The following is a 13,515-nucleotide window of genomic DNA, read 5'->3' as shown; positions in this document are numbered from 1 at the left end:
TTTGGGCTTGAGTAATGTTCCCAGTCTATATTCGGGTAGTTGAAGTCACCCAATATAATGGTGTTTGGAGATACATTTATACCCTCCAGTGTCTTCAGGAAGGCTGTGTGGGGTTCCTGAGTTTGAGACGGTGGCCTGTAGCATGCTACAAATTGTAGAGCAGTTTTGCCTTATGGTTAATTGCACCTGGATGGTTTCCGATGCTTCGTGCGTTGCCACCAACCTGGAGGTGTGGGTATCATTGATGGTCCGGGTTTTGGGGCCGGAACGCATGATATGAGGTAAGACCTGATAGTGCCGGGGTGCTCTCAGGAGCCTTGAACCAGGTTTCAGTCACAGCACAGACATTGATGTTCTCCATACTGAGAAGGGCCTCGAGTGCGTGCATTTTGAGATTTAGACTTCTGGCATTGAGCAGCATTACCCTTAGTTTCTTTCCATTTTTGTTTTCCAGGGTGGTAGGTTTAGAATTTGAGCCTTGCCTAAAAAAGGCACTATGGGGGTGGCAAGAGACAATATCCGGAATCCCAGGGGTGACAGGTGCAAGCCGTCCCTTGCGAAGCAGCGTGGCTTGTCAAGCATGTCATCCCAGGCAGACAGACATTGGATCCCCTTTGAATGACACCAGAAATTAAGCCAATTGTTAAAGCTGATCATCTTGTCTCTATGTTGTGGCATCATTCTTGGTGAAGGAAGGATGCTGCTCAGGGTCAGGGTCATACCTGCCTGGGCTACATAATCAGAGAGCTCCTCTATGTCTCTTTTCATGTAGTCCAGGGAGGTACGTCTCCGGTCGTTCACACCAGCATGGACAATGACTGTGTCATATTTGTACTTGCTGTGGAGTGACCCCAGTGCTTGTGTTATGTGGCGGATTCTAGCGCCCAATAGGCAGCTTACTGTGACCCTCTCCTTTTTCAGCCTGGTGAGTGGGACGTCAGTGTGTCTGACTATGGAGTCACCTATGACAAGTATGTTTGGTGTTGTATTTGGCCTTAAGGGCTGTGACTGCTTTGCACACTGATTTTGTGGTTTATGTGTTGCCTGTGGTGTGTCATGAGGTGGCGGTTGCTTGGTGGTGTGTCATGAGGTGGTGGTTGCTTGGGTGTCTGCTTTGGAGGCCTCTGCTGTTTAGGTAAATTTTTGCTCAGAGCCTCCGAGTATGTGTTGGATTCATTGTTGTGATAGCTTTATGTGAGACTGGTTTTGTGGTGTGTGTAGTTGCCTTCTCCTCCTGTCTGGTCTTGCCAGTCCTGAGTTGAGAGAGCTCAGCCTCCAGTTTGACTAAATAGCTGCGTCTCTCGCAAGTATTTGTGTTATGTGGGAGGAGGAGAGGGTTGTCTGTGTACATGAGGCAATTGTAACATTGCCTCAATATTCCCAGATTCACCAACTGGACAGGAGTTCATTCAGTACATGCCTTAATGAAAGTGATGAGGTATATCAAGGTTGTATTTTTTGATTCAAGTAATCAGCAGGTACAATACTTTGGTTCAGCTAGGTTTGATTCATGTGGAGGCACACTGCAAAGGTAGAGACGTGCACAGCGATGAAGGGATACAATAGAACGTTTGAGAGAAGCTCTACTAAATGCTGCAAAGCCTTTGGTCCCACTCATTTCTGGGAATCTATGTCTCCTAAATGCACCAAACAAAGAACCTCGTCACTAACACCAGTGAGGGGCGTCCATATAGGGAAAAAATAATAAATACACATACAGTAAAGTACAATTTCCCTTAAGAGCATAGAGTGATCACAGTCAGTCGGAGGCTGGTTTCTCCCTTTCTCTCCAGGTCCCAATAAGACTCCCCACTGGCACAGCTACAGGATCCAGATCTCAGCCTAGTGGCCAGCTAAAACCTTCAGCACCCTCTCTGTCTAACCAGTGCTTTGTGCCCCTGCCCAAATAGCTGAGACACACAACACTTTGAGATAAAAGTTATATACAACCACAAAGACACTCCTGGGGAAGGCTGGCACAGGTTCTCCAGCTGTGCCCCTTTTACCCAGACTATATGGTAGAAATCACTGTCACCACCCAGCTAATATTTATCAGCTACTCAAAGGCCCTTATTAAATGGTGTCCAATTATTACTGTGCAATATTATTATCCAAATGGTAAACGTGACTGAACAGCAAAGCTTATAAGTAGTGACTTGGTACAGTGTCACTATATATAATATATATATATATATATATATATGTCCACGGTAGTGGCGCTGCGGTAGCGTTGTCGCCTCACAGCAAGACGTTGTCCCGTTCGATTCTCAGCTAGAGCGTCTTCTTTGTGGAGGCATGCATGAACGGGCGTGCCTTCGTTGAAGGTTGTGCGTCAGGGCTGGTAACTCGGCACGTAAAAATCCACTACCAAGCATTAGTGGACCGGAGTTCTGCTGTGGCAACCCCTAACCGGGATAAGCCGAAAGACACAGTATATATATATATATATATATATATATATATATATATATATATATATATATATGCAATGTACTCTAGAGCTTAAAGTATCTCTACTCAAAACAGCCACAGTTGAAAGGTTTAAAAATATTTAATCATAAATAATAAAAATACAAGACAGTATAATATTTCTTACTACACAGTGCTAGTCAAGAGTTCAGAGATCACAGAGAAATGTTTAAAATAATACAGTAGAAAAGTTCTGACATCACAGAAAATCACTTCGTCTAATCTTCCAATTTCCTAACTATTTCTAAGAGAAACAGTAAAGTCTAAGATTCTACTTACATATAGATACAGGCAGTGCTGGTGATGTTGGATGTTCTCAAGACAAATGCTCTCATGCCCTCATTCTTTCTGTCCTTAAACTGATAACACAGTACCAATGATTCATTTCAGATTACATCATTTCTTTCTGGTTCCCAGGCTAACAGACTCTCAAAGGTTAATAGCCCCTCTGGTCTTGCAGCTGGTCAGAAACCAGAGCAATAAAAGAAATTATACATGCAAATTCTAGCCAATAACTCTGGTCTCAAAACAATAGGCAGAATTCATTCATCCAGATACATCGGCTCTGACTTTTGACATCAAAGAATTGACTTGTCAGCTTTGTTACAGCTGAGTGCACTGTCATTAACATTTTTGCAGTTCAATACCCAATGCAGTCTTTTCACATTTAAGAAAGCAAGCCTGTGGCTTACATTATTTACAAATGACATAATTATCTACAAAATCCTATCTGGCTAGGCTAGCAGCCTTCACCCATCTTCACACTATGATTAGACGCAGATGTCTAACACCCTCAGAGAGCCCTAAACAGAAATCAAGCTGAGAGGGGTTACACTACTAGTTTTAAGGTATTGAGCTTTACCTGCACCAGTGTCCCCTTGGTCATGAATCAGCAATATGCAATGTTGCAAAAGAAGAAAAGGCCCTTTCTCGCCAGGTGACTCAGAAGGAAAAAAAAAAACAGAATTACCTAGGACAGAAAGAAACAAATCACCAGGACCCTGAACCATGCCTCTCGACTGTCTAGACTTTCACATCATATTTTTGGTCTGTCCCACTAAAAATGTGTGAATTTATAGTAAATCAAATAAATTTGAGTTTCAGACTTCATAGCCTTCAGAAAAGGTATGCTAACACAAACCATGTTACTATAGCAACTTTCTAAGTTTGTAAAATCAGTATTTAAAATCTGTCACTATTTATGGGCCTTTGTTCTCCCATTATTTTAGACTTTGTCAGATTTCTTGTGTGAAGAGGTTGAGAGGTATCCCCTGGACCTATCCTAATCTTTTGCAGAATTCTTAGCAATAGTGATGAGGAATATTACACAGAGGAAGAACCCTAGCCATGGTACACCGAATGTTTAAGGAATGTTACTTGCTTAAAGACACAAAGATATGCATCGACAGGTCCCAGACTATTAGTGTCAGTCTGCACAATTGTAAGGTGTGCCCCACCCCCCTTGCTTTTTATCACATCATCTTATTTTCTAAACAAGAAACATCTTTATTATCACATATGACATATGCAATCTTACATTTATATACATAAAAACAAACCATCCTTATACAATTCTAGTTGCAAACATTATACATTACAAGCTGTAATGACACAACTGTAGTTGCAAACATTATACATCACTTGTAATCTATCCAGTCATTGTCAAACATTACATAGCTCATTCAAATCCTGCCTTCTTTTAAACCTCATTCCTCCTCTGCATGTATTATTCCCATAATTCCCATTTTACTATGTAATTTTCTCCTACCCTTTTCTAATGATCCCAATTCCAGTTATTTTATGTTTTTTACTATACTCACTACTTCTAGTACAGTTGGCTTAGTCTTTGATTTCCATTTTCTAGTAATTGATTTTTTTGGCAGCCACCATGGGTTAGTTCTGAGGGATACCCTGTCTGCATGGAAGATGACGAAGGGTTCCACAGCCATGAGTGCTTGCAGCTCAGAGAGTCTTCTGTCTGGAGTGATGGTCAGAAGGAATGCTGTTTGCCAGGAGAGAAATTTTAGCTCTGCAGAAAAAGCTGGTTCGAAAGGGGATAGGGGTGAGCTTTTCCAATATGAAGTTTAGGTCCTAAGCTGGTGTTGGGGTCCTTCTGGGTGGCCTCAAGTTTCTAGCCTCTCTTAGGAACTGTTTGATCAGAGGGTGTGAGAAAAGGGGCTGCTCAGTGGGAAAATTACCAGAAATAGCAAAGGCATGAAGTTTTATAGAGGGTTGTCGGTTTCTTGGGTGTGGTTCATACCCTGGGTCGTCGGTTTCTTGGGTGTGGTTCATACCCTGGGCCTGAGAAACTTGGTAGCTTTAGAAAGAACGGTAGTTGCGAAAGAAGACTTCGGTTTGTGTCGAGATTCGGTAGTGTGAAGGCCTTCCTCGAAAGCCGGTGCCTGCTCAGCGGCTCCGGACCCATCCAAGGATGAGGCGACCGCAGGATCATTAGTCGAAGAAGAGTTTTGTGCCATACCGGACTCCAAAAGGGTCTTGGTAGTGGCCTGTGAATCAACAGAAGTGGGCATCAGGGGCTGCAAAAGCATCTCACTGAGTACTGAAGAACTGACGACTACCTTAATGGAAGCGTCGTCGGTAGGCTTGGACCTGTGCGGTCTGTCTCTGTCTTTATATATTTTTTTTTTCCAGAAGATCTGCTGTCAGATGGCTTACCGAAGCCATATCAGAATTCAGGACTGTAAGCGAAAATAACTGTCTACAATAAGGGCCCGACAGATCGTTCTGGCATTAAACAAACCACAGAAGTTGCAATGAGGAACGTCGTGGTCTAAACAAGTGACGCCATAAGAGTCAAAATCTCAATGTGGTATTTCCTTTCCACAGGCGAGACAATTATTAACTTTTTCTGACATCAGTTAGTGCAAAAAAAAAAGGATCCCCAATGGGGTACTTAGCTTTTGCAGACTTCAACTTCAATTCGGAAGACGAAACTCAGGTAGCGGCCGACCGGCACTTGTGCGAACTGCTTCTGCTTCGGGCTTCTCGTCAAGAAATGATGCAATGGCGTCGACTGCCTTACTTTATACTACTGATGACCTGACGTCAGTCCTCAAGCGACAGCAACAGATGCTGAAATACTAAGTCTCTGGTATTCGGGCTGGCCGAGGGCTAGCCTGGCAGGGATAACCCAAATGTGATGACTGCAACAGTGAAACATGAAGAGCATCTGCTTCGCCTATAAAGGAAGTAGCCTCCTTCATTTAATGAAGGACATCTCCAAAGGAAACATCCTCATGTGGCAAAGGTGAATACAGGGTGTTGTCAGTGACAGATTCCACATGGGGACATGTAGTTCACATTGGAAAACTTCTCCAATTTAAACTCTGAGCTGAGCTGTCCAAATGTTTCTGGGGAGAAGGCTCCTTTTTCTTTTTACAAAGGATACTGCTGACACAGATGCCTTCCTCAGACAATGGCTGCTTAGACTTCTTGAATTCCATGAAAGCATGGGACAACAGAGAGATCTGGGTGGCAGGGGGGGCTGAGACCTAGTCAGCTGCAGCAACCTGATAGATGACTGCTTCAGCTCTGGTGTATGGGGTCTGTGTCTGGACAGAGATCTGGCTTGTGGTTTCTGGGAAGCAGGTAGATATCAGAGACCGCGATGCAGTCCCCCTTCACTTTCTCCTGAACAAATATCACCCTCCCTTGCTGATATAATAAAGCAGGCATCAGAACCTGAGGCTGCACAGCAGCTCTGAGACTGACAGATAACTTAGCTGTTTTAACTTGTGTGAACATCACTGAAACTGAAGACATGGTGGTCTACTGAGGGGTCATACCAGAAGCCTCAGTCAAGCAAGGCTCTAGATACTGGGACTAAGAAACCTTCTCTCTCTCACAGTGGTATCCTTGAGCACTGCGGGGGGGGGGGGGGGGGTAATACTAGCTGGCATCATGGTGAGTTTAGCTCAACAATGTGATCTCCATGTGACGTACTTTTCTAAACATTTCACCTTATGCCTGTTAGTACAATGATTAAAATAAGCATACAGAAGACAACTGGGCAAACATTATGGAATTTTCTGTGCAGTACTTATTCTCTACAGCTAATACCACTACTAAACCTTTGCACTTGACATCACAAAACTACGTACTAAAAAAAAAAAAAAAAGTATTAAGAACATAAGATTTCCTCATAAAAGTACTTATCTGCAAACACTGGCTTCAGGATGACCCGATGGACTGATGATGCCACTGGTCTGACTGAGGTGCTCAAAGAATTATGGCAAGAATGATCTGAAGAAGGCATCATCTGACATCCTGATACACAACTGACGCTTAGACATCCGTAGTGAAGACAAGTACAGTGGGCCTTGATATCCGTAGTGAAGACAGTACAGAGGGCCTGAAGTGGGAAAGATGAGAGATACAGTACTCTGGCAGACCACCAGGATTCTGGAGACTGAGCCCCATGAATCAACACAATTAACACAGAAGGGAATTCACAAACTTCTGAAAATTCCTTTCCATTCCAGGGAGAACATGTTTATTATTCAATCCCACAGTTCTGATGAAGGAAGCAGAACTTACAAATTAACATGTCTGCAATCATTCTAGCAGCTAACCTTAGAGAGGGTTCTCTGCAGTAGGTGAGACACTGGGTATTTTAACTATGCTTTCTCAATTTGTTTTTTAATTTACCAAATTTCTTCATGCTGGGCACAATCCCACAAACCTGTAGTACAGAAAACAAACTTGTAGATCCCCAGCACTCTCCAGAATTTACAGCCTCAACAGCAATAAGTCAAGGCCATACCCATATAAACTTAGATTTGACTTATGAGAGGTCCTCCTGTCACTACAGCAGAGAATAGGGTGTTGCAATCAAAAGTAACAGAATAAAGAACTTGCCATAGAGTGGTCTGTAAGAGATGCAAATATAAAAGAATAATTTTACATTTCTTTTATCTTACCTCTTTCCCATGTAATCTAATAAGCATGTGAAGAATACCAACCATTTTATGGTTTTACTTCAATGTAACCCTTCTGGGCTCAAGTGATACATGTTTGACAGTTTTCTTGCAGATGATTATACTGCAGTTCCAAAGCACATCCAAAGACAGCACAATACTGCCACGGTGTAGAAGGATATATCCCTGACTACAGCCTAGAAGATCAGAGTTGTATTACTGCTTTGGTGCAGGAGGAATCAGACAAGGAAGGATGAGCAAGAAGCCCAAAGCCAATTCACCAATCCTGGAGAAAGAGTGGCCACCTTACTGTACTGTAGATACCTATAAGAGGAAAAAAAGTGTCTTGTTGGCAGCAACGGTCAGGATGTGTGCTTGGTTCCTGCTAAACCATGTACATAGTAGCCTTCATGGGGGGATGTGGTAACATGCCTTACTGCACTGTCAGTGTGCACATAACCATAAATGGGAGGGGTTACAGCCAAAAAACATAAAAATCCAGATAGGTGCTTAAATGACAGCCTCTGCAACCGGCATTGCCTCACTGTGGAAAGATGGGTCTGGTTCATGGTGGGAGGAGTGATGATCAGCAGACAGCAAAGATAAAAAGACAGACAGCACAATACTTAGCAACTACTAAGCAATAACTATACAGTGTAATGAATTAATGAGACAGAATGACAAAGAAGAAAACATCCTTACTAGAATAAAACTTGTTGTTTACCTGTACCTTCAATGTCTCTCCCTGCAAGGAGCTGTCACTGTCGTCATGTTCATCTGGCTTAATTAAGATGGTATTGCTGAGGAGATGATTCTGTACAGCCATAAGATACTGCAGGCAGGGTGATGCCATCTAAAAAGTGAAAAAAAGCTGATAATATTTTCACGTTTTCATCTTTTTGAATGGAAGACAGTTTTTCTTGGTTTGCCAGTGGTGCCCCACAATTTCATTTATCTTGGGAACACTGTATATTAAAATAAAAAAAAAATGCAATTGTGAAAATCCCTACTTCCAGCCCAATATTCTTTGTCAATACGAATTTATACCTAGATTCATGCTGCTCTTACAACTCCCTGAAAAACAGACAGATATTGGAAAAAATAGAAAGTAAAAGCTAACTCCTGCAACTTCTAAACTGTACTGCCCTAGATCCATAATACAATAAGAAGTTTAATTATTAATTTGTTCTCCCACACCACTTTATCCAATTTTGGGTAGTATGGGCAATGCAGCATACCTCAGACAATGGGTGTAACACAGAACTAATCCTGGGCAGGACACTAGACTATCATAAGATGCACAAGCACGTCTACACGCACGCACACACGCACACACAAATATACATATATATATATATATATATATATATATATATATATATATATATATGGGTTCCCTTCAAAACATCTAAAACCAATAACATCGAATTTGCAGTGGTGCAGCGGTAGCGTTGTCACCTCAAAGCAAGAGGTTCTCCAGTTCAATTCTCGGCTGGGGTGCCTTCTATGCAGAGTCTGCATGTCCTTCCTGTGTTTGTGTGGGTTTCCTTCAGGTGCTCTGGTTTCCTCCCCACATTACAAAGACATGCATCTGGAGCTTTTCTCCCCAGGCCTCCACTGAAAATTAGCTCGTTCCAAGTCGGACTTTCCCGGTTAACAAATGTAAAATAAATAAATAAAATAAAATAAATGTTATGGGTTTTAGATGTTCTGGTTTCAATGTTATGAATTTAGATGTTATGGGTTTTAGATGTTTTGAAGGGGACCCATATACACACACACAAACATATATATATATATATGTATACACACATTTGTGTGCGTGTGTGTGTGCCTTCTGTGGAAGGTTGGGCGCCGGGCTGGCAACTCGACACCATAAAACTCCACTGCCAATCATGAGCGGACAGGTGTTCCATTGTGGCAACCCCTAACCGGGAAAAGCCGAAAGAAGAAGATAAATATATATTTATTTATTTTTATATATTTATTTATTTATTAACAGTTATGTTAGGAACCTGGGATGCAACTCCCAGACTTGTTCTGAGTTGATTCTAAACGACAAAAAATACACTGAACCCACACACATCGCCAATATCCTGGCAGACATGTTCAGTGCAAACTTCTCCACCCCCTCCCCTCCAAAAGACCAAGTGTCTATCCCGGCAGGGGGCTGCCTCCCAAACATCTCTGATGCTCAGGTGAAGGCGGCCCTCTCCAAAGCAAAAAACACTGCTTCCATGGGACCAGATGGCATCCCGGGTTGCGTCCTACATGAACTCCAAGAAGAACTAATCCCTCAAATAGAACAGCTGTACAATCTCAGCCTCACTACAGGATATGTGCCCACAGAATGGCGTACAGCAACAGTAGTCCCACTCCACAAAGGTGGAGCCTCCACGGACCCTGGAAACTATCGCCCCATAAGTCTGACTAGCTTAGTCTGCAAGGCTATGGAGAGGATCATCATGGAGCTCATAAACAAAGACATCGGGGACCTACAGACACTAGATCCTACCCAATTCGGCTTCATCAAGGGCAGATCCTGCCTTTTGAACCTGGTTGACTTCTTTGAAACAGTCACCAAAGCCATAGATGAAGGGAAGATAGTCCACACAGCCTATCTGGACCTAGCAAAGGCATTTGACACAATACCCCACGCGGGCATCATAGATAAGCTATCCAGCTTAAATATAAACCCCTATGTCACAAGATGGGTCGCAAACTGCTCAAAGACAGAACCCACAGAGTGAGAGTTGCTGGAGCCATGTCAGACTCGAAACCAGTCACAAATGGTGTCCCACAAGGTTCTGTCCTGGGACCGCTCTTGCTCGGTATATACTTTTCCAAGGTACAGGCCAACGTGGGAGGCCTATGGCTCACCAAGTTCGCAGATGACTGCAAACTGGGTGCCATAATCGACTCTCCAGCTGACACAAACATCCTTCGAAAAGGTCTCACATAGACAGATAACTGGTGCCACAGCCATGGTCTAAAGCTAAATGCCAAAAAGTGTGTAGTCATACCCTTTGGCAAAAACAATGTGCCCACAAACTACCACATAGGCGGTAAACCATTAAGTACAGAGAAAGTAATTGGGGATCTGGGGACCCAAGTTGATAGCAATCTCTCCTTTGACAACCACATTGCTAAAGTGGTTAGAAAGACCTTCTACATGGCCCACCTCATCATGAAAGGATTCACATCTAGATCAAGAGAGGTAATCATGCCCCTTTATTCATCCCTCATCAGGCCCATCATAGAATACAATGCCCCTTTTGGGATGTACCTTACCCGACACCTGCAGCAATTAGAAAGACCCCAAAAGTACCTCACCAAGAGGATCAAGGGACTCAAACAGATGCCATATACTGCTCGGTTAAAAAAACTCCAGCTCTACTCAGTTGCATACCGCCTACTTCGAGGCGATCTATGCCTGACATATAAAGCTATGTCCAATCCAGAATTAATGGACATGCTCCACCTCAGTAAATCTAAATCCCTTAGAGCCACACGCTCGAGGGACTTGAACCTCAGCACAGAAATAAATAGGACTTGCTGGAGGGACAGATTCATAACCCAGAGGCTCCCTTCGCTCTGGAATAGAATTCCAATTCATGTTAGGCAGAGCACCTCACTGAATCTCTTCAAGAAGAATCTTGAGTGGATGGGGGATCGTAGGTTTGTCCCAGGGATTACTTCCATGTCACTATTAGACAGAGGCACAATAAACTAAACCGTAAAAAGGGCACAGTATACTCAAATCAAGGGGTGGCGTAAGCCAAATAAAATCGGGCTAGGCTTATAATTGCCCCAGGGCAGATAGCCTAGTAATGAACCTATATATATATATATATATATATATATATATATATACATATATATATATATATATATATATATGGGCCTACTTAGAAACATCTAAAACCCATAACATCTGATTGCATAACACTGAGACCAGAACATCTAAAACCCATAACATCGAATTTCATAACATCTAACACTACAAATCACAAGGAAATAACATACCCTCCACATATAACAACACCAAACTACCATACACACATTTTACTAAGTTTCTACACACACACACACACACACACAGGATTATCAATATAACAATGGCAAGTCTTGAGTATCTGATTGAATACAAGAGCACTGTGGCAAAATCAAAGTAGGAGGGTTCCTATGTAAGTTGTGTCTGAACATAGGGACTGGGCAGGGGTGTCCCCTTTCCCCTTGGTTATTTGTGTTATATTTATAACCACTGGCAAAGAAAATAATGGACTCAGAAGTTCAAGGATATAATTGGGATGGTGTTCAAGAAAAGTTGGCTTTATTTGTATATTGTTATTTTGTAGCTGATGGAACCAGAAAAGGAAATTCCAGTTCTGTTGTTCTGGTGGGGATATAAAATTAATGAAGATAAAACAAAGGCTATAGCCATAAACTATGTACTCGCATATTAATTGATCCAGTAATATCCATATTTATGGGAACAATACAAATTAAGTATTTGTCTAGAAGATTTAGAATCTTTGCCTCAAAGTGTTTACAACGGTACTTTTTCACCCCAAGTGCACTCCAAAGAATTGTTCCTCAGGTGGATAGCAAATGTTGGAGATGTGACAGGCAAGAAAGAGATAACTGGGAACATATTTTTTGGGAGTCTAAAGAGCTGGCAGACTTTAGGGATTCCCTGCAGACCGCACTGTCAGATATACTGGGTGAGTGAACTGGACTAACTAGGGCGATGATTTTTTTTTGTTATGATATAGAATCGGAACTGCCTAGAAACAGTAAAGCTTTGCTGAGTCTAATTATGGTGGCTGCCAAAAAAGCAATTACTAGAAAATGGAAATAGAAGTCTAGACCAACTTACTAGAAGTAGCAAATATAGTAACAGACATAAAACAACTGGAACTGGGATCTTTAGAAAAGGAAGGAGCAAACTACATAGGAAAAATGGGAATTGTGGGAACAATATATGCAGAGAAGGAAAGACGTTTAAGAGGCAGGATTTGAATGAGACATATAATGCTTAACTGACAATGACTGGACAGTTTATAAGTGATGTATAATGTTTGCAACTACAGTTGTTTCAATGGTGTCTGTGATGTATAATGTTTGCAACTAAAGTGGTGTCATTTTGTTAGTTTTTCATTTAAAGATTGCCTATGTCATATATGATAATTTAATAAAGATGTTTATTGGAGAAAAAAATAAAATTAAGTAATTAGGAGTACAGATGAAAAAGGATTTGGTTATGGCAGCAAAGGATATGTGAGAAGAAACTAAACAGATAATACAAAAAATGAAAAACTGGAAGCTCTTGCCTACGGATATGGACAGCAGATACAAGCAGCATATTTTTATCAACCAGCAAAGAAGTTGTGGACAGTAATTAATAAAGAGTTCAAGGATTTTATTTGGGAGGGAACAGAGCTAGAGTCAAGTGGGAGAAGCTGAGCCTCCAAACTTAACAAGGAAGTATAGGATTACCTGATCTGAAGGTATACTTTAGAGCTACACACTTAATGCTCTTATATATAACACAAGCAGACAGCTAAGTGGAAAGGGATGATGATGAAGCAAGGGGGTAGTTCAAGAAATAAGGAAAGAATGGGACTCTGAACACAGATCCTTAATGAGAATAACACTCCTACAGAACTTTATATATTTGTAAAGTAACAGAAAGTATACAAAGAGTTAAGCCAACATGGGAATAGAGAAAGAAGATTCTACTGATAGGGATGACTGCAATTAGGGTTACAGAGAATAGACAGGGGGGCTACAATTTACTGGAGGAAGCTAGCAAAGGAACCAAGGTATTTGAAACAAATAATTACAAAAGGAAAGGTAAAAGAATGGGAAGAGGCCACAAAGACATTTGTATTGCAAGCTAGTGATTGCCCCTCCCTTATCAAGGAATGATATCAGAGTATAGACAAGTAGAAAGGGATAGGTGAATCCTAAAGGAAAAATTTGCACTGGTTGAGTTTTTAATTGCATCAAGAAAAGAAACAGCTGTTAAAAAAGGGATAATCAGTACGCCTTATAAAATATTCCATAATAACTATAGGAATCAATCTGAAGAGGTCAGAAAAGATAG

At 41.7% G+C, this 13,515-nt stretch overlaps 1 protein-coding gene across 2 annotated transcripts in view; it reads right to left on the bottom strand.

The window, feature by feature from the left end:
* The window catches only part of HECTD4 (HECT domain E3 ubiquitin protein ligase 4), a 5,422,508-nt gene that overhangs the window by 3,504,942 nt on the left and 1,904,051 nt on the right, over positions 1 to 13,515 (bottom strand). The window contains exon 17 of one of the 2 annotated variants that reach the window (XM_044068422.1): positions 8,131 to 8,259. In XM_044068422.1, the coding sequence (XP_043924357.1) occupies positions 8,131 to 8,259 (129 nt within the window). The remainder of the gene's footprint in view (positions 1 to 8,130; positions 8,260 to 13,515) is intronic. The other variant, XM_044068423.1, reaches the window with a different exon arrangement.

The sequence above is a fragment of the Protopterus annectens genome, chromosome 4.part0 (assembly GCF_019279795.1).
Source record: "Protopterus annectens isolate FY-2018-M chromosome 4.part0, PAN1.0, whole genome shotgun sequence".
NCBI classification, from domain to species: domain Eukaryota; kingdom Metazoa; phylum Chordata; order Ceratodontiformes; family Protopteridae; genus Protopterus; species Protopterus annectens.
Note: the sequence above shows the minus strand (reverse complement) of the source record. Positions and strands in the feature narration are given on the sequence as shown.